Source organism: Hyperolius riggenbachi, chromosome 1 (genome assembly GCF_040937935.1).
Source record: "Hyperolius riggenbachi isolate aHypRig1 chromosome 1, aHypRig1.pri, whole genome shotgun sequence".
NCBI classification, from domain to species: domain Eukaryota; kingdom Metazoa; phylum Chordata; class Amphibia; order Anura; family Hyperoliidae; genus Hyperolius; species Hyperolius riggenbachi.
In genome coordinates this window covers 187,763,214-187,786,154 of record NC_090646.1, presented here as the reverse complement: position 1 = coordinate 187,786,154, position 22,941 = coordinate 187,763,214, and the positions used below count along the sequence as shown (strand labels likewise).

Below are 22,941 nucleotides of genomic sequence, written 5' to 3'. Positions count from 1 at the left end.
ATAATGTGAACATGGCCTCAAGCAGCCAGCAGTAATCCGTCCAGTAAGCCTTTCTTGACCCAGACCAGACTACTAATTAAAGAAGAATGCAAAATACACCTCTCCCCAACATCCTACCCAGACCATTGCTGAAAGTGACCAGCAATATGTGACCTGGCCTGATGTACAGACCCAAATCCCAGCCAGTCCATGCAATTACTCCACAGTAGATTAAGTATGGCCTTCTAACTCTGAAGACTCGTACACACACTCGACAATGACAAGTGAACAATGTCAAATGCACATTTGAATTAAACAATGGCCCAGCGCCAGTCTGCAGGTCGGATTGTTAGTGGGAGCGTGAAAATGAGGAATTTGAAGTGCAAAATTCACCACACGTGATTACTTTGAATGGAGCAATCATTTCTCGTTTTGCAGTGTGAACAACTAACACAGATTATCATCTGAACTGATCTGTCAGGACCAATCGGTCTACATCAGTGCTCCTCAAATTAGCCCTGCGGGCCGAATGCGGCCCCCTGAGGCTTTTTTACCGCCCCCCCACACACACACACACAGAATGTATTACTTATAGATGCGGTCGGCTACATCTTCAAATATTGGTGGTCTGCATATAGAATATGATGTGATTTTTTTTTCTTTAAAGAACTGTATGGTGTTTCCCAGCCACAACTGCTGCAGCTCAAAGTGGCCAAATGGAAATTTTGTGGTCCTGGATACCACAATGCGTGCGATGAGATGTACTCCATCAACATGACTACACCTGTAGGCCGGGAGATAGACTACAACTACCAGCATGCCTAACAAGGGAGAAGCCACTGGAAGGTAATTAATGCTTGCTGCCCCCAACAGCCCAAAATATATATTTATAAATAGTCTGAGGGGAGTCAGCAGCTTCACAAGTGTTCAAGTCTCAGGGATAGTATGCACGCAACTGAGGGTGCCCAATTCCCTTTTTGTATATAAGAAATAAGCCCAGGGAGTTGCATCACGCAGCTCTAATGTATTGCTGCTGTGCATCTACTTTGAAATTGCTCAGTAAATAAGAGCTGTGAGCTGTAACTCCCTGGGCTGATCTCATATATATTTGCTGCTGGGAGCCCTTTAAACTCTTTAGCTATATTCTATTCAGTGCTTGTAAAGATACACTGATACTATGTGTGTGTGTGTGTGTGTGTGTGTGTGTGTGTGTGTGTGTGTGTGTGTGTGTGTGTGTGTGTGTGTGTGTGTGTGTGTGTGTGTGTGTGTGTGTGTGTGTGTGTATGTGTGTGTGTATACACATACACACACACATACATACATAAATATGTGTGGAACCATCATGCAAGGAAGAATTACGACAAGGTGCCAGATACTATAAAAGGTGTGCTGACCTCTCGCAGATTATCTTACATCATTTTGGTGATGCCACCCAGTACTTGGTCAAACCCCCGCACTGGATTAATGGATTACACTACAGAATGCAGCTCTTAACGTGATTTGAATGCTATATATAGACATCACTTGTATACTGGAAGATGTTTTTACTTTACCATGAATGAAAAGTTAGGAACAACCAAACCATCAAAAAGGCTTTAACTTCTGATCTCATATTAGGCACCTCGTAAAGTATCCTACTGCAGGTTTATTCTTTGCAAGCTGTTTTGATATAGGGCAATATCTGATAGCTAGTAGGAGTCACAAAATGTTAAGTGCTACAATTTTTACACAGCTGTCATGATACTGCATCATTTAGATGGCTTACTGAATAATTTTGTTTAAAACATTTTGTAAAAAAATAGAAAAAGGGCTTAATATTTCTTCATCATAGCAATGCTATGAAATGAAAAATGTACTTATTCTGTAAGTGTGCAGTGGCAAATACTAGTACTTCTAGCTAAGCAGGTTCCCTTGTTTTGAAAAAAAAAAGTATTACAAAGTTACATAGTTAACTTTATGGACAAAAATTAATTTGTAAAAAAATTCCAATTTCAATAAAAACTGAATATATTTCAGTCACCAGGCAGCTACATTTATAAAACTCCTAGACAGCTCAAAACTTGCTTGCAACTATAGCAACAGCACGCTGTTTGGTTGCCAGGACTTCCCAGAATTCTAACCCAGAATTCTATTTACGTAACTGGTTCTCTTCTTTCTCAGAAGTTTGCACAATGCAGCAGATACAAATACTAGATATCCCGCGACCTATTTTTAGGTTACGTCTAAGTTCACCCAGGCATTTGAACTGTGCGTCAGCTGTCCAGAAGCCAGAGATTGACTGCCAATCTACATGGCCAGTTGAGGTCAGTAGTTGCCAGGCGGTTGACCTCTGCACAGTTGGAAATCCCAGCATGTCATGACTGCCAAGAAACTTCTACCTGCTGAGATGTATTGGATTGGCACCACCGATAACCCACACTACCTCCTAATCCCAGACAAATAGCGGCATTGAGTGAGAATCTGCAAAGATGCCAGGGATATGGTGGTATTTTGTCATTACTATGTCACTGATCACTACCACTTACCATCATTTCCTGTTAAGATCCAACAAAAACAAAAAAAAACTCATTGCTCTATTGCAATGGCTTCCTATGATTCCATAACACAACCATATTTGATGTAAATACTACTGATAAAACCTTGGCAGATCTTAGAGCTGATGGCTATAGATAGATAGTATAGCAGAAAATAAGAACAATTTGCACACTCACTTTCACGGGTAGTGCCTTCACTGTTGCCTGCTGGCTTAATAGCTTCCCATACTCTTACCCACTCCGGACAAAGCCTCTGCTATTGTCCACTGCTACCTGCGACAGCATTGCCCACATATTTATTACCTGCAGATCTGGGTTGAACTCTGCCTCTGTAAATCCATACTCTATGTCTGTCCAATTCCATATAAAAAATTAGATCTGATGTACACTTTAGTAGTTCACCAATATGTTAGTAATGATGCCACACACAGTGATGTCAGACAGCGGATGGAATAGGTGAGGGAGCAGGAAATAAGACCCAGAGAAATATGTAGTCAGAAGATACAGCAGTGCTGGCGTGTGTACAGTCTGCTGATAAATTGGAAACAACAAATGGCTAGGAACAAGGGGTTTCAAATCTCTTTAGGGGCCAAAACCACTATTGTTGTGTTTACTATTCATATATGTTCTATGAACACAGTTTGCATGGTTAGGCCCACAAATAAATAAGCAAAATATTTAAAGAAAGTTATTCTGTTTAAAACATGCATAGCTGTTCTCTTCAAAAGGAAAAGTTATATTTGCACCTGGGATTCAGGGTTAAGTAAAAATAAATCAATAAATCAATAAAAATGAGTTGGAAGAGGCCCGGCCTGCTAATCAGCTGAGGTCTAAACTAACCACTACTTTTTATTTACATAAATTCATTTCATGAGTACTTATTAAGATAAATATGCAACTTGGTTGCTGCTGTAGAAGAAAAGTAAATTCTGTGCTTTACAAGGGAGACTAAATGGTCTCAGTGAGATAGATGTACGTGCCTCCGTCCTGAAGAATCCTAATAAAAGGTCACTTTTTCACTTGCACTTTCATATGCGGCTATGACATTTTCCAACAGTATTTGGAAAATTACAACTGCCTCAATTCATGAAACAGTTGCCTGACACCCATCCAACCTTCTACTTTTAAGAGAACTCAACCTGAACAAAGTCAGAATTAATTGTTAAAAGGAAATGTGGTGTCATTAGCAATGTCTATTATGAACTCATTAAAAGGAACAACCTTTCTCTCTCTTGTCCTCACTCTCCCTCCCATCCTCACTCTGCTTTCTCTTGTCCAAACTCTACCTCTTCCTGACTCTCCTCTCCCCCTCATCCCCACTGCACCATCTCTCTCATCCCCACTCTCCCCTTCGCCCTCATCCCCACTCACTTCTATCCCCATTCTCCTTCCCCCCCCCCCCCCCCACTCTCCCTAGTTCCCCCTCTCACTCTAGTCCCCCTGCTCTAGGTTTTGGCACCCATGGGAATATTTAAAAACAAATACGCCATTCAGTTACCACTCCTCTGCATTAGTATACCATAACTGAACAATTTTAAATTAAAACAAAATGAATGAGGAAATTCCCATTAACTAATAGGACTGTTCTTTCTGTGTCAATTACGATAAAGTCATGGCAGGCAAAGCACATAGGGCATGTCTCCCATTGGATTTCAATGATTTTAGCAGGGCATGTACATTTAAGGAAGATAACCTGGTTTTCTACCAGTTTAATTAATTAATAAAACAGATTTTTTTCATAGGGACTAGATTGTGAGCTCCTCTGAGGGACAGTTAGTGACAAGACAATATCCTCTGTACAGCGCTGCATAACATGTCGGCGCTATATAAATACAAAATAATAATAATAATAGCAGTAGTAGCTCTCACTACATCACACAAAAGTGTTAAAGTTGAAGGCAAGCAGTCAGCTAAATGCTCCAATGAAATCCATTATGTAACATATACAAAAGGGAAACCGAGAGCCCGATATAGTGTAGTAAGTCCTGTAGTAAATGGAAAATTCTAACGAGTACAATAGATATACTCACAAAGCCGGGTCACCGCAAAGGCAACCACTGTATAGGTAGGTGAGGAGATTATCCCGTCCTCACTCAGGATTAAGAAGTCGCTCTCTGTAGATAAGAAAAAGATGGGTTATCGCCCTCCACCAGGGGTGGATCTTAGGTACTGTGTACAAGTCAGAGGCGCCAACAGGATAGAACAATACGATAAAACGTTAAAAAGGCTTGGGAGGCAGTGGTGGACTTACCTCCCTCAAGCAGACACCAGAAACTGTCTATTCGATTGTTACAGATTTTATTGGCATACTCCAAAAAAGAGACCGCGACACGATTTGCAGATATGAACCTGCTTCCTCAGGCAATACGGTAAAGGAGCATACAACAGAAATTGGTCCAGGTAACACCTGGCATCTTTCTTTTTTGGAGTATGCCAATAAAATCTGTATCAATCGAATAGACAGTTTCTGGTGTCTGCTTGCGGGAGGTAAGTCCACCACTGCCTCCCAATCCTTTTTAACGTTTTATCGTATTGTGTTATCCTGTTGGAACCCCATTATGTAACATGTCATTCCTGCAAAAAGATTATTAATGTTATTTATATATTTGGAATTGATATAGTGCCAATATCCTCTGCAGCACTTTATATAGTATATATTTTTGTCACCAACTGTCCCTCAGATATTAAACTAATTATATAATTTAGATAGCCCAAGAATGCAAAACAGCTACCCTATCATATTCTGTAGCTTTATACGGTAAGAGACCACACTACTTCCAATTAAAATCTAGCATCAGGACAGGCTATTCCCAGGCATGGATTGTTTTCAGCAATATGAAGCACTAGATCACTCAGACCAAACCGTGTTTGTCTTCCTGGGTGCCTCTTGCTTGTCCTCCTCCCCCCCTTCGCCATACAGCAAAACACTCTACTCGGCAGATAACCAACCAGCGTGTCTGCACAATAACCACTCCTATACTATCACCCAAGACAATTACTAACAACGTTAAACGTTAAGTTATTACATTCAGTGAATCCCTTTATAATGGTTCAAACAAAAACCTGACCTTCCCCCACTGTGGCTTACTGGCTATCTTTCACCTGCAACCCCTTGATGCCATGTTTAATTCCTTGTACAGGGGCAAAAGATGTATAAGTAAAATGTCAGCCTCCACCTTATAAAGGCCAGCAGAAGATATTTTGGGATTCATTCAACTGCTGTGAAAGTCTAGATATGATTACTCGATCAGGCCTCCATGCTTGCTTACTGTCATGAGCAGGTCAGACAGGTTATCTTTCAGACAGTGTTGTATGAACCGGCATTACTGCTCATGGCTGTGCTTTAGGTGAAATGACTTGTCGGATTTCTATAATAAGGCTGAGTGCAACATACAAAGTACAAAAAACCATGGAAACCAATCAAGATATACCTTTTCATGATCTGATGCAGGTAGTTAATGCTTATAAATCAGTTTATGGTGTACTAATTATATACCATCTATGCAGTATGACGTATCTGATTCTATATTACCTACCATTGCCAACTCAAAGGCAATCCAAGTTTTAGTGCCAATTCACTCATGAAACTCTGAGGCTGTGGCCTCCATTTACCAATGTAATGCTATTTTGTACAGAAATATATTGCCGTTTTCCCTCTAACCTCTGAATTAGTAAATCATTGGAACAAACATTCTCTTCAATTCAAGAATATCAAGAAGCACACTGGCAATGATCTGGCAGAGCTCTTGATCTGAAATCTGACAGCTCTCTGTATAACATTCACATTTGAAATGGTCTCTGAGAGCAAACAAGCTTCCAAGCTTAGGAAATTCTGGGCAACCGTGTCATACTCATCTATTCCAAATAGAAAGGCTCATATCTGTAGCCATACAAACAACAGCAAAACACTGATGAAATATAAGTCATTTTCCTAGCGTAATTTTAATTATTTAATCCAGCAATGCAGCTAGAACAGACTTCACACAGTCATCACTAGATACTTTTGTTACTTTATTGGTATTATATAATAAAATAATAAACACTTGTGTAATTTTGCGTGTGATCCAGATTGCAATTCTAGTAAACAAAGTTTTACAAAGGCTAAATGACACAGCATGCAAGCAATTAAAAACAGTGTATTCACTAAACTTTATTGACATTTGAGATTGTGGCCCGATTTACAAAGGCATGAGGGCAGTGGAGAACCTGCCTGCTACACCAAACCTAGACTGGATCCTATTATTAAAGTTTGTAGGTCCAGTGGCATATATTATACAACTGTTGCCCTGCTAGACATGACTACAATCAAATGACTGATAGTTCAGTGAACTTTTAGCAATTGTCTTTATTGTTTGATATGACACAGGTGAGAGTTGCAAATCTTTGACACCTATTTTACAAAAAGCATAATCCAGTCCAAGTTTGTGAGTTTACAAAGGATCTCTATGCATATAGCTTAGCTCATACTCGTAGATTTGTAATCAGCTAGGTAACAGCATATAATTGTTCTCCAGGCTGGTTTAGCATGGTTGTCAGTGGTCACTGGTCATGAGGCACCTACACTAGGCATTTAGCAGCTGTTTTACCACTGCTTGCCAATACTGCTCAATGCAGAGGACAGTTACTACAACATAAACACTGCATGATGAAATTTTATATTCACCCTCAAAATCCTGACACATAACTGCTCATACATGGTTAAGCCAGGTGGTGTTCCATCCACCAAGACCAATAGCAGTTTTAGTAAAAATGGTTCACTGACTACACAGCTATCAGTGTGTTCTAGGTAGAAGTGTGTGTGAATCAATACATTAGCATACTGAAGACTTGTTTAAAGGGAATCTGAAAAATGATCCAAACATGCATAACAAAATTGTCTAAAATAGTATCCTTTCAAAGTAGCATATGCAAATAAATCAATGACAATGGGAACCCGAAGCAAATGAAAACAGAAGGGGAATCTTGACTTCGACCATCTTCGTGCACTGACCCTCTGAACATACCTGACATGAGCCTCTTGTGACCTCGCTATCCGCCTGTGTACTGCACCTGTGTAGTAAGTCTAAGCTGCTTGTCTACTTTTATTCATTAAGTTATATGCAAAGATGTTTCTCTTAACTGTATGGACAGTTCTTCCAGTTTTGTCTACTTTTACTTTTCACTTCCTGCTCTGCATAAAGTAAACAAGGTATATATGAGATTACAAAATCCGATTCAAAGTCACCATCCCGTGATACTATCCACACTCAGAACTAATCAAATAAACTTGAGGCGGGACTAAACATTTCAAATGGATTGACTTTCTGTGTATTTCGCAGGGCTGTGGAGTTGGTACAAAAATCATCCGACTCCAACACCTCAGTTTATGAAGCCACTGACTCCAACTCCGACTCCTGGTACCCAAAATTGCTCTGACTCCAACTCCGACTCATAAGTCTAATACTTACCAGGGCTGTTGATTTTGTACAAAAATCATCCGACTCCGAAGTTTTTGAAATCACTGACTCCAACTCCGACTCCTGGTACCCAAAATTGCTCCGACTCCAACTCCGACTACACAGCCCTGGTATTTCAAGCTGCTTATCTATGGAAAGTCTGACTGGACATGTAAAATCTCTGTGTGATGGGGGCGGGACAGGAATAGTGGGGATCAATGGCCCACAGAGTTGTACTGCATTGAGCAGTACATACTCAAATCCAATCAACTGTCGACAGGCTTCTACTAAAATCTATCAAATGCAGCATACCGTGTCTGGGCACCATCTGATCAAATTAGGGATCGATCAGTTGAGCACATTGGGCCATAATTGACCTGTGTACGGCTAATTTATTTCCAGTTCTTTTCTTCATCCCCATTGCTTGTTTTCTGTTTATCACAGCTCTAATTACTGACTTAATTGCATGTCTACAGATACTAATGGGTTTATCAGACACTGTAGTAAGGAATAAAGAAAATGGTTTAGATGAGAGGATAACTCAGGTGAGTCTACACCAGGGGTGTCAAACTCAAATACAAAGTGGGCCAAAATTAAACCCTGGGACCAAGTTGTGGGCTAATCTCGATGTCAAGTGGCCTCCTCCCTTCCCTATACAGTTGCCTGGTGTCTAGTTGTCTGTCCTCCCTCCCCTATACAATTTTCTGGTGATTAGCAGCCCTCCCTCCCCTATACAGTTCCTTAGTGTTTAGTGATCCTCCCTTCCTTATACTGCTCCCTGGTGTCTAGTGGCTATCTCCCTTCCCTACACAGCTCCCTGGTGTCTAGTGTCCCCCTTCCTATGCAGTTCCCTGGTGGCTAGTGGCTCCCCTATACAGTTTCTTAGTGTCTGATGACCCCCCCCCCCCCCCTACAGTTCTATGGTGTCTAGTGCTTTTCTCCTCCCTCTCCCATATGGTTTCCCTGGTAATCTTGGGCTTCACATCCAATATAGCTTCCCTGGTGATCTCAAATGGGACACTTAATGCACTTGTGGGCCAGGGGTCGGAGTTTGACATGTATGGTCTAGATAAGCATTTCCATTACTCAGGCTAGACAAAGAAAACAGGTTGAGAAGGAGGAAAGAGGACACTCATACAGCTCTGTGAATCAAAAACTCTAGGCTTTTGGATTACAGCCTGGCCATATTGAAAACAATAATGCTCTGTTTGTTGCCATAGATACAATTTAATAATACAACCTAATGTAAGTGCAGGAGTGGATCTGATAATGAAATGCATAATTAAGTCTAAAAACTAGTAACCATCCAGAAGCAAATGGACCTCTATTGAAACCCCCACAGTAATAAGTACAAGAAAAGACCTGCTTCAGCCTGGTCTAAACGACTGTGTTGCAGAATCACAAATAATAACTGGTATGAGCCATGAGAGTTATTCCTAAATAAAGTGTTACTCCCAAGCAATGCTCCGTAAAAAATAAGTCCATGTGGGTGAAAATATTACTGCATGATCACATAACTGTTCTCAAAATTTCTATTTACATTGAAAAATGATGATGAATCATTTGAATACAAATACTGAAAACAAATGAAAAATTCTGAAATAAAAGCAGCTTTACTGACTTCTTGCAAATCAGGGCATACATGGATTTAGAACGTAAAACTACATTCTAAGGCAGGGCTGGGCAAACTTTGTGCGTCCCGAACCGCAAACCGTGGGCCTTACATTCCTCTCCTAACCCCTCCCTCCCAGCAGAGTCTCGAGCGGGTGGTAAATGGAGATCACTAAAAACGTAGCTGATTGCCGATTCCAGCATCGCATCTCCATGGCAACCGTGCATCAAATGACACGCCGCCAGGACGTGCCAGCATATTACACACTGGCAGCCAGCATGTAATACAATGGTACTTCCTGACAGCGTGTCATGTGACATGCGGTTTCTATGGAGACGTGACACTGAAAACGGCGATCAGGTGATTTTTAAGTTACCCCCAGTTACCGCTCACTCGCAGTCCGGAGTTACAGCGGACCCCGAGTTACAGCAGACCCCGAATTACATCTCCCTGCTACAACTCAGACGGGCAGGGCCGGCCCGCTCATGAGGCGGGGTGAAACATTTGCCTCAGGCGGCAAATCTGCGGGGGCGGCACCCACCCCTGCCGTCAGGGGAGGACAGCCGATACAAGAGTGATGGGCCCAGCCGCCTGAGGCTCCCAAGGGGGGGCCCGGGCCCCCTGCTCACTTACTGCGGCTCCGCTACAGGCCCCCTGCTCCCAGCATGTCATGTCTGGTAACTGCGAGCGGCTGCTGCAGCAAGTGATGATGCCAGCCAATCACAGAGGAGGGTGAAGCCAGTGTCAGACTGAGCCAATGGGAGGGCGGGATTTCCCCCGGTAGGCCCCACCCCAAAGTCCCGACATGCCTGCTGTGGGTGGTCTGTGGTGCATACAAAGACACGGCCAGGCTGGCTGCCGTCCAGCTAAGGAGGGTCTGGGAGGAGGAGCTGCAGGTAGCATGCTGGGAATGGAGGAGGCCTGGTGCTGCTGAAGATGGAGGAGGCAAGATGACTGAGGTGATGGGCTGGCTCACCCAGCCAGACCTCAAGAAGAGAAGTTTTCAATAAAGATCGCCTGGCCACGGAAAGAAGCCCCGCCCACCACGTCCGGTAAGCCCCGCCCACCACGTCCGGTAAGCCCCGCCCCCACACAGCACTTTGGCCTAAATCCTAGTGTCTCTCCGTCCCCCAGCACCCACAGACCTCTCAGCACCCACACTGACCTCTCAGCACCCACACTGACCTCCCAGAACCTACACTGACCTGACCTCCAAGCACTCACACAGACCTCCCAGAACCTACACTGACCTGACCTCCAAGCACCCACACTGACCTCCCAGAACCTACACTGACCTCCCAGAACCTACACTGACCTGATCTCCAAGCACCCACACTGACCTCCCAGAACCTACACTGACCTCCCAGAACCTACACTGACCTGACCTCCAAGCACCCACACTGACCTCTCAGCACCCACACTGACCTCCCAGAACCTACACTGACCTGACCTCCAAGCACCCACACTGACCTTCCAGAACCTACACTGACCTCCCAGAACCTACACTGACCTGACCTCCAAGCACCCACACTGACCTCCCAGAACCTACACTGACCTGACCTCCAAGCACCCACACTGACCTGACCTCCAAGCACCCACACTGACCTCCCAGAACCTACACTGACCTCCCAGAACCTACACTGACCTGACCTCCAAGCACCCACACTGACCTCTCAGCACCCACACTGACCTCCCAGAACCCACACTGACCTCCCAGAACCCACACTGACCTCCCAGAACCCACACTGACCTCCCAGAACCTACACTGACCTCCCAGAACCTACACTGACCTGACCTCCAAGCACCCACACTGACCTCTCAGCACCCACACTGACCTCCCAGAACCCACACTGACCTCCCAGAACCTACACTGACCTCCCAGAACCTACACTGACCTCCCAGAACCTACACTGACCTGACCTCCAAGCACCCACACTGACCTAACCTCCAAGCACCCACACTGACCTCCCAGAACCTACACTGACCTGACCTCCAAGCACCCACACTGACCTCTCAGCACCCACACTGACCTCCCAGAACCTACACTGACCTGACCTCCAAGCACCCACACTGACCTCCCAGAACCTACACTGACCTGACCTCCAAGCACACACAGTGACCTCCCAGAACCTACACTGACCTGACCTCCAAGCACCCACACTGACCTGACCTCCAAGCACCCACACTGACCTCCCAGAACCTACACTGACCTCCCAGAACCTACACTGACCTGACCTCCAAATACCCACACTGACCTCCCAGAACCTACACTGACCTGACCAAGCACCCACACTGACCTCCCAGAACCTACACTGACCTGACCTCCAAGCACCCACACTGACCTCTCAGAACCTACACTGACCTGACCTCCAAGCACCCACACTGACCTCCCAGAACCTACACTGACCTGACCTCCAAGCACCCACACTGACCTCCCAGAACCTACACTGACCTGACCTCCAAGCACCCACACTGACCTCCCAGAACCTACACTGACCTGACCTCCAAGCACCCACACTGACCTCCCAGAACCTACACTGACCTGACCTCCAAGCACCCACACTGACCTCCCAGAACCTACACTGACCTCCCAGAACCCACACTGGCCTGACCTCCAAGCACCCACACTGACCTCCCAGAACCTACACTGACCTGACCTCCAAGCACCCACACTGACCTCTCAGAACCCACACTGACCTCTTCCTGCACCCACACTGACCTCTCCCTGCACCCACACTGACCTCCCTGAACCTACACTGACCACTTAACACAAGCCTTCCCATCACTACACCTAACACTAACCTCACTGTTGCACAAACTGAGGTGACACAGAGGGAGACACTTTTTTACTGCGTCGTGCTGTGCGTGCCACTTTCTTTGGAGCCATGCACAGTTTTTGACGCTACGGGCACGGGGGTGGGGTGGCTATTGAGCGGGCTCAGCAGCCAGTGGGTGGGCTTGGGAGGGGGGGGGCAGGCCTGATGATCTGCGAGGGGCCCCAAAATTTCTGATGGCGGCCCTGGCGGCACCAGCCTCTCCATGGACGCTGGGGCCGCCCGCCGAGCTGGAGGGGTAGCGGGCAGAAAGGGGGTATTGGGCCTAGCGGCGGGGAGGGGCTTCGGACCCCCCCTCCCTCGCCTGGGTCCCCCGATCTGCGCTCCTCCTCCAGCGTAAAGTACCAGCCAGCGTGCATATGACGAAGAGGCAACAGGCGGGGGAATCACTCACCTCTTCCGCGTTCTATCGTGTGCTCCACTGACGTCACTTCCGGCAACGCCGCCCACTGTATTGTAAGTGGACGGCCTTGCAGGAAGTGACGTCAGTGGAGCGCACGATGGAACGCGGAAAAGGTGAGTGATTCCTCCGCCCGTTGCCTCTTCAACATATGCGCGCTGGCTGGTACTTTACGCTGGAGGAGGAGCGCAGATCGGGGGACCCAGGCGAGGGAGGGGGGGTCCGACCCCCCTCCCCGCCACTAGGCCCAATTCTCCCTTTCTGCTAGCTACCCCTCCAGCTCGGCACCCCCCCCCCCCCCCACAGCTGGGGGGGGGGGGGGTGATTTTTTCTAATTTTGCCTCAGGCGGCAAAAAGTCTAGGGCCGGCCCTGCAGACGGGGAATAGTATTTAATGCCGCTGGGGATTTGAGCTGCAAGGTGAGCCATCATTCAGCTTACCTTGCACCCAGCTCATCAGCGACGTTACAATACGTACACTAAGGTGAGCCTACATACATACAATATTATGGTCAGATTGGGAAGCAATTATTGAATGTTTACAGGTAGTTTAACAACTTCAGGTTCCTGGTTTTTTTTTACCCCTTAAAGAATATGGAGGCTGCCATATGTATTTCCTTTTAACCAATACCAGTTGCCTGGCAGCCCTGCTGATCGAGCGCTGTTAAAATAGTGCAGGGCATTTGGGTGCAGCCAGCGCCACAATAGGCTGTAATAGCCATTACGGCTATAACTGTGCTCAATACGTAATTTGTCGCTGTCAAAAGACGGAGCTCAAATTACTGTTAAAATTACTGTTAAAACACTGTAATTAGGCCTCCTGCAATAGCTGGAAGCCGAAGTGCATCATTCCCTTCCATCCACATTGACCTGGAGGGGGAAAAGTAATTAACGGCGCAGGGACTTGTGCAAGAGCAGGGTAAGCCATATATCGGCTTTATCCTGCACCCAAATCTCCCAGGGGCTAATTCATAGCTGTTGATCTATTCGGCTGCAGAAGTGTCTTATCTTGTCAGAGCTGACAATAATGTCAGAAACACCTGCTTTGTTGCATGCTTGTTCAGGGTCTATAGTATTGCTTAAAGGGAAGGTCCAAGCAAAATAAAAAAATTTTTTACGCATTACTGGTTTAATGCGTAAAAATGTACGCATTGAACCAGTAACGCGTAAAATGTATGTGTTATTGTTCCTGCACTAGCGGGAATGCGTAAAAATGTACGCAATGCGGCCCGCCGACCTCCTAGGTCAGCAAGCTGCCAGCGGGGGACCGGAGCAGCAGTGAGTGACTACGAGGGCACAGGATGGCTGCATGGGGCTGGTAGAAGCCCCAGGTAAGTGAAACTAATTTTTTTATTTTGCTTGGACATTCCCTTTAAAAGAAATAACTTATTTATTGTGTGTGCCAAAGTGACATATCTATTGTTTTGTTTTTTTGTTTATTTAGGAAAAATCTGGACTTTCTTTGGGTAATACGTTTTTCTAAGAACTGTTTAATTTTATAATTGCATCCAAAATTGTGTGCGGAAAACAGCCAATCCGCAACTAGTGGAAATAGGCCCATAGGCTGGCAACAGCACTGCAACAGCACTGTTAAAGCCATTCGTCTGAAATTCTGATTGTAACATGCAGTGGCAGAGCTAAGGAGCTTTGGGCTACAGTGCAACATTTACATTTCCCCCCATCTTCCCCCCCCAACACTATAATATATATATATATATATATATATATATATACACATATATATATATATATATATATATATATATATATATATATATATATATAAATTGATATGACACACCTTAACCTGCCAAAGACAACCACAGTATCACAGGTGCAAGCAGGGAATGTGGAGTAGTTTGTGAAAGATTACGGGCTGGTTCACATGGGCTTCTGCTGAGCTTCTGCTAAGGGCTCTTTCACATTAGAGCTGGCGTTGGAGAACGCTCAATGCATACGTTTTGTTGTATGGGTTTTAATGCATTGCACTGCAGTGAGTGTGCGTTTTCAATGCGTTTTCAATGCGTCACAGCACATAGTAAAACGCAGGTAATTTTTTTTTTCTTTTTTCTTTTCAACTTTCTACCATGTTCCTCTGTTGCATTCTGGGATTTTATGCCTGCGTTGAAATTTTTTTTAAAAAATGCACATAGCTTGCGCTTTACATTGACTATCATTGTAACGCGTAACGCTAGTGTCAGACGAAAAACAGCTCCTGGGGGCGTCGTAGCACACCGCACAAAAACACAGCGTTATATGTGAAAGGTAAAATGAAAGTCTAAGGACTTTCATTTCACCTTGGTAAACGCAAACTGTAGCCGTTGCGTCAAAACGCAGAAAATCTGCGCAGATGTGAAAGAGCCCTTAGCGTTTTGTTCAAACGCTGAGGGCTTTTAATGGCTTTCAGGAGAGCGTTGCTTTTTCTGGGCTTTTGGTGGCTTTAACAGGAAGTACATGGAAAGGCTGGGATTTTATGGGCTTTCAAACTCCTTCCAGAAGCTGCAAGTTGCTTTTGAGATGAGACAAGACGCCGGGATCAACTGCCAGGCCTTCACGAAAGCCTGTAAAAGTTTGTACTAAACGCTCCCATTCACTTGCCTGGGAGGGCAGTAGATCCCTAAAAACATTACTTTTAAAACGCTGCGTTTAATGCCAGCAAAACGTCCGTGTGAACCAGCCCTTTTCAAAGCATCTATAGACGTAATTATTACCAGCAAAGAGCTAATACTGCGGTTGAAGGAGGGCCCCTCTAGCCCAAGGGCCTCAGTGTACCTGCAATCTCTGCATTGCCAAAAGTATGCAACTGTGTTATTTTTCTATTTTCAAACTATTTATTCTAAAACGTAGTCACTTGTATAATCAGACCGATGCATGTGGTCAGCTTTACATTAAAAGCATTGGAGTTAAAGCGGACCTGAACTCAGACCTCCTCTCTGCTCTAAAAGACAACAGCATAATAACCTTTAAACAAAAAAACATTTCTTTGTTACAGCTGATACAAATACTAAAATAAATCTGCGCTGTTTCTACTTCCTGGTTCATGGAAGCAGACAAATTGTTTACAGCCTGAGCTTTCAAATGGGCTTATCTGCTTATCTGCCATAGGCAGTCATGTGACACAGGGGGGGCTCAAATTACTTGAGATTAGACACAAATGAGGGGGAATTAGACAGCCTAAACTCTCTGATAAATACAGCCTAAACTCTCCTGTGCAAGAGTTCAGGTCCAGAATAATAGAATAAAAGGTGGCCACTAATGGTCGAATTTCTAGCGAAAAATTGTTAGAGCGATCATTAATTCTGATCGGATTGGTTGTAAATAATCTCCGTTGGACACAATCAATTACAAACGATTATAAAAATAGTCGTCCGATTGGATTTTCGCTTAACCAAAATTTGGATTTTCTTGTTGGTTGTGATAGATAGGAAGCAAAGATTGGTTCGTTGATGGTGTAGTGAACGATTTCACTTCTGACCAGAATTTCTGATCGTTCAAAAGATTTTTCGCTAGAAATTGGATTGTTAGTGGCCACCTTTAGACCCCTATTGTAGCTCCACAATACTCCAATGTAAGAATGACAGATACAATATTAGTAATAATATGTCTGTTCGACGCACTTTGGTAAAAAGATACCTAGTATTCATTATTTTAGGGTTTTATTTCTGATCAGCTATGAAGTGATACTGACAGTAACACTTTATTGATCTGCAGATCAAAGTGATACTGTGCTTGCATTCTCTATAATTCCGTTCTTTGCTACAGAAAAATTGATGTTAGTGAAACGGCACACTAACTCCTGTGATGCACGTGACATGGAAGGTTTTTACACGCAAGCTCTGTCAACATCCCATTATCTGATCAGGGCAGAGATGTGGCATGTTTTATGTTAACTTGTTGAGTTATGGTTTATGTCACATCACATGTTAAATATTAACAAATTAAGTTAGGTTTCTATGGGCAGGAATGACAGAAAAATACAATGTGCAGAAGAATTTACTATCTTGTGCAGTGCCAGTGCTTAACTATTAGCATTAGGCGCTGAAATGAATGCGCTTCTTATGCCATTCATTGCTCACTAGAAACTGTAAACATGTGCATGGTTGATAAAGAACAACTTAAACTAAGTAGATGTATTCCATATAGTATCAACATAGCATTTTACACGACAACCTTTCAAATGAGAGGGTCAGGTTACAATTACACTTTATCCCCAGAGCAAAATTGAAGTCGGCATGGTTAAAGCTTTTGAAGTGACATATTAGCTTTACTTATCATAACAACAAGGCTGTTTTCACTAGTTTTGAAACCTGAAGGGCAACTAACAGGATTTTCAGTATTTGTCTAGTTAACATTTGATGTGACAATTAAGCATATTTGTTGCTGGAGTTTGAAAAGCCATTGCTAAACTTTAAGCGACAGAAATGGATTGTTTAGATTAGCATTTGATTCTAACAACTCAGATGTCACTTACATAAGTCAGTCTTATCCACTCAGTACCACAACTCTATCATCCTGGTGATTCATTTACATCAGCAAAATATATACAGAGCTCCAAAAAGATAACTTGATTATACATGTGCTAGAAACAGAGCTGGGACAAGGTCCTCCAGCACCCAAGTGCGCCCTCCATCCCTCCCACCCCAGCCGTCACACACTGATTGCTATTAGACTAAGAGGCGCCCCAGTGCCTCCAACACCTTAATCTCTCGTTATCTGGCTTGCAGTCACTGTCATGTATCCCCTTTTCTTATTACCCTCTGTTTCAAACACAATAGGGGAATGATGGCTGAGTGAGTTGAGAGCCCTTCTACACTGTGCCCTGAGGCTGGAGCCTCTCTCGCCTCTGCCTCAGCCCGGCCCTGGCTAGAAAGCACCGTATTGGACTGGTCAGTACAGTCCATGAGTTGCTAATCATTTTGGTTTCCATGCAAATTTATCGCAAACTGTATGTAGCTTGAAGTTGGAACATTTAAATGCACTTCCTAACAATGTTGATTGTCCCAGATCCAAGTTTCTTACAACTTGCATGCAAGACAGAACTATTAACCTTGTGCTTGCCTTCATTGGCAGACACAGCAGGAAAAATGGCACAACCGTTTTTGTGAGAGATTTTATGAGTATTATTATTCATAATTTGGAGAATACATGTCCTTATTGGATGCTTGCAGTATACATGTGAGGTACAGTTTAATACTACATATGTCATTCAAAAGAACAAAACAAATAAACCTCTATGATTATGGTATGCGAGCAAGAAAATATGGGAAACCCTGACTTGGATGTATCTAAAATCCACAGACAAATTAAATTATAAATTCCTTAAAAGCGGACCTGAACTCAGAACATCCTCTCTGCTCTAAAAGATACACAACAGCATAATAACCTTCAAACAAAAAACATTTCTTCGTTACAGTTCACACAAATCCTAAAATAAATCTGCACTGTTTCTATTTCCTGATTCATGGAAGCAGACATATTGGTAACATCTTGTGTTTTCATATGAGCTTATCTGCCATCTCTGCCATGGCAGTCAGGTGACACAGGGTAGATATCAAATTAGAACTAGTAATTAGACATAAATGAGGGGAATTTAAACAGGCTAAACTCTCTACATACATACAGGGCACATTTCTCTATGTTATCGTTCTGTCCTGTGCAAGAGTTCAGGTTCCCTTAAATAACAGTTACTACTAGGTTTTATACAGTGTACTCAGTGAAGCAATGCACAAAATGTAAGCTTTATAAGAATGCATAATAAGAGACAGATAATATTTCTATATCTTTCTCACTAAAGCGGGTTGCTTCTTAGACTATTTATCTATGTAAAACACTATCTTTATGCCAAGGTACTTTCAGGTGCCAAACAAATGTCAAATCAATTGCAAAAATAGCTCAGCAGCACTATGAAAAACCAGTAGAACCATGCAATCCAGTCAAGTATAGCCACATCAAATTATAATAAATGTAAGACAAAAATTCCACAAAAATAAAATTACAAATCTATGATATAAAAAAAAAGTATCCAAGTAATACGATCAATGCTCCTATAAAGAAGTCACACCTATTAATTTTATGACTCCGTAGTTTAGGTATGTAGCAATTATAGTCTTGTGCCATCTCCTGTCTGGTGTGTTCACAATGTGACTACTTTCTTACTCACCTTGACACGTTTTCTGGAATGTATCCTGGGCCCGGAAAACCATCATTTCTTCTGGATGACAAAGCACTCTGTGACAATTCAGAATGAGCTTTCCAACTCTCAACCAGTGAGCCAACGGCAGGGAATGAGCTCAACTGCTGGAAAGGCTGGTCTCGATTGACAGGCCTCGACAAAGAGATAGTGCCTTGAGCTCCAATTCTGTAGTGAAATGACTGCCCACCTGAGTTAACACCAACAATGGCTGAGGAAGGCATAGTGTTCTCTTGGTAAAAACTGCCATCATCAGCCTCCTGTTTAATTCCTGTAGCCAGCCCTTGACTAGAAAATCCATTGCCTTCACAACTGCCAACAAATGATGAAACAGGTGGTCCAAGAATTCCAGAAAGTGAATAATAATCTTTGTCATCCATGAAAGTAAAATACGAGCCTTCCATAAATGGGAAAGGATTTACAGACGGGGTGCCTTTAAAAAGGGAATTAGAACAAGTGTTTTTACCAGGCTCTTGCTTTATCGAGAGTGGAAATGATGAGTTACAAGCAACCTTACCATGATCTCCAAAACAGGAGTCAGTATAAGTCCCATCTGGGTCAGGCTTGATGAATTTCACCAAGTTAATTGAACTGTCAGTAGTATCAGATTCCATAGCTTCTAATTTGGGAAATAAGAGTTGCTGAGTGCCTTTGTCTTTAGTTTCGGTACTGATATTGACATCAGTTCTACATTCTGTAGGCAAAACTGCAGAAGAGAACCCCAAAGTGTTGTGTGCTGGACTACAGATAGAACCCATTGAACTTGCAGTAGGACTAGAAATAGTGGACCTGTTATTGGCATTGGAAGGACTGGAAAGAGAGCATCTTGTGTTGATATTCCCAGGACTTGACGCATTAGCTTTCACTGCAATATTTAGTGGACTTGATACAGGGGATTTTATACTGCAGTGACTCGGAGGGCTTGAAATGGGTGATCTCAAACTACTTAATGGACTAGACAAGGGGGATTCAACCGTGCTAGTATGTGCAGGACTATGAGAAAGAGAACACCTAGTGTCAATATTTGGTGAACATGAAACAGGAGTTCCTTGGTTGACAGGACTGTGGACTGTAAGCTTTCCAAAGTTGGTGTGACAAGTGGTGGAGGAAACAGAGTTAATTCCAGTGGGGCTGCCCACAGAAAAAGCCATGCTGGAGGGGCTGTTGGTGACTGGACTTTTCTCATTGCAGGAAGAAGGACTCCTTAATGTGTTACTGTTAAGTTTACCATTCGCAGAACTGTCAACCTCTAAAATAGAGCTTCCAGTTTGATTCTGACAATGTATTGGAAAAGTGCCAGAAGGGGCTGGTTTGTAAAATTTTACAAGGTGATCCACATTCTCATATGAATTCCCAGGACCAATTATTCCTTGCTGGTTATGCTGCTCATAAGCGAAATCTGCTTCCCGCACAGAATCCATATACAATCCCATGGACTCGGCCACCGTGGCAGAGAGTTCTTTTGACTCCAGGTCTGTCTTAAATTCCTGGGCTAAAGTACCAGACTGATTACCTTGATGAAGACAATTGAGGAGATCTTGTTTTTCCTTTCCTTCTCTTTCAGTAATAGGAAAAGCACTGGGCACACAACTCACATTTACAATTTCCATGTAAGTGTTTTCAGAGGTCTGCTGCCTGGAAGCAGAGGAGAATTCCATGGGCTGTGGTACTTGACCCCATCGTCTCTCCATATTTCCTCCTTCCTGGAAGCCGTGATATCCTTTGGTCTCCATACCTGGAAAATTTCATAAAAAGGTCAATATTCAATCTCTGTAAAAGTATAGCCTAGCCCTACATTTTCCATCTTATCTTTAGTCATTTAGACATCAGTTTCCTTGTATACAATGATTTATCTCCTCTGCTGTAACCTAATCTACGCATAACTGTGCTAAAATTTTAAAGCAAGGATGTTAAAATGTTGAATATATGCCTGTGTAGTTTCAGTTATGCACATAAAAGTCAGAAACTCAAATTACACCCTTTTGTAGTCTGACCATGTATTAGTCCTTATATACAGAGCACTTCTGGAAATATATTATTACTTTACTATTACTGTACATCACTGAACCTTATTATTATATGGGATGATAATAATTAGAGTGTTTAGTCTGTATTGGAAACTTAATAGGTCTTACATAATCAAATTTTAGAAAGTTTTTCCATAACCACTGAAGAGTTTGTGCTAATGAAAGAAGATAATAAGTTATACACAGTACCGAACTCTTGGAATACAGCTAATATAAAGTTATCATATCATGAAAACAATACACACCTAGGGGTGATCTAGTGTGAGAATGCCATGTCAAAACACTCAGCAGTTACACTTAAAGAGTTGGTATGCGTTAGTATGCATTAGTGCGCGTTGGTACGTGTTTTTTCCATAGCAGTGCATTGGGAAGAAGATTTCAGTTAAAACGCGTTAAGTGTGAAAGGTGCCATAGGAAAACATGGGCATTACTTTGAAAATCAGTTTTCTTTCTGTTTTAACTGAGAGCAACTGATTAAGTGTAAAAGGGGCCTTAGAGACACAGGATCAGCAGACCAACCAGACAACGTGCATTTTCTATTAGGAAATTAATATGGCAGCCTCCAGATCACTCATCTCTGTTTCCCTTTAAAACTCGATTCATACTGCAACACAAAACAGACATTTTTTGTCCATTTTGCCAGATCACAAAAAAAACGACAAAAAGAGGATCCTATTTTATTAATTGGATTCATTCACACGTCAGTCCACAACAGTAACTGCAATGCAACATTCTGACCTGCATAACGTTTCCCACCGGAGACGTGACAAGGTCCTCCAGCACCCAAGGCTGAGACACCAAAGTGCGCCACTCCACCCCAGCCATCACACACTGATTGCTATCAGACTAAGAGGCGCCCCAGGACCCCCAACACCTTAATCTCTAGTTATCAGGCTTGCAGGCACTGCCATGTATCCCCTTTTCTTATTTCTCTCTGCTTCAAACACAATAGGGGAATGATAGCTGAGTGAGTTGTGCTCCCCCTCCTACACTGCGCCCTGAGGCTGGAGCCTCTCTCGCCTCTGCTTCGCCCTGGCCCTGGCTCTCACATAAGCCTCTGGTGGCAACAAATCTGCTTCAGACTACAACCAGACCACAACGTCCCACTGAGGCGGACGCTTGCCTCTCCTCTCCGATTAAACAGTAGCAATCCGTCTCGATGTGAATCTAGCCTAATTGTTAAGTGAGAGGAATACACACGCCACCACCTTCATTCTCTCATAGACAATGTCAGTTGTCTGACTTTTGTGCTGATGTTCTGCCTCTAGTTCTTGAAGCTGGTTTCACATTTGTGTGGTGCGATTGTCCTACAGCAGAAGAGCCCTGCGGCTGACAGCCCAGACAGGGTAATATGCATAGCGCCGCCCCAAGCTCAGTGACGCACTCCCTGATGGACAGGAAGTGCCTCACTGGATTACATGTACACACGCCGCATCACCATATCACCATGCGTCTCCACAGATGTGCATTGATGCATAATCCATGTGGTTGGCACTGCAGAGTTTGCGGTGAGCTTGCAGTGATTTAACTACTTACTTCTTTTTTTCGTCACTTTTCATGTGTAAGTTTTCATAGATTGACATTGCCCTCGTGACGAGGTGCGTCGGGGGAGAGTACTGCGACTCGATGTGACAGTAGGTATGAAAGTAGCCTAAAAGTACACCTGAACTGAGAAGTCTATGGTGGCTGCCATATTAATCCTGCTGATCTCTTTGGATGCAGTAGTGCCCGAATTATACACCTGAAAAAAACCAGAAACATCTGATCTACATGTTTGTTTAGTGCCTATGGCTTAGAGTATTAGAGGCTAAAAGTATTATGCTGGGAATATACAATGAGATTTTCTATCACATTTATTTTCAGATCGATTATTTTCGATAAGGTCCATTCTTATTCCCGGTCAATTTTCTAAATGATTTTTCATAGAAGTG

The 22,941-nt window shown here is 43.4% G+C and overlaps 1 protein-coding gene across 4 annotated transcripts in view; it reads right to left on the bottom strand.

The window, feature by feature from the left end:
* NR3C2 (nuclear receptor subfamily 3 group C member 2) overlaps window positions 1–22,941 on the bottom strand; it is a 470,603-nt gene that overhangs the window by 434,433 nt on the left and 13,229 nt on the right. For all 4 annotated transcript variants that reach the window (XM_068279226.1, XM_068279217.1, XM_068279219.1 and 1 more), the window contains exon 2: window positions 18,954–20,718. In XM_068279226.1, coding sequence (XP_068135327.1) covers window positions 18,954–20,716 — 1,763 coding nt within the window. In that variant the 5' untranslated portion in view covers window positions 20,717–20,718. The remainder of the gene's footprint in view (window positions 1–18,953; window positions 20,719–22,941) is intronic.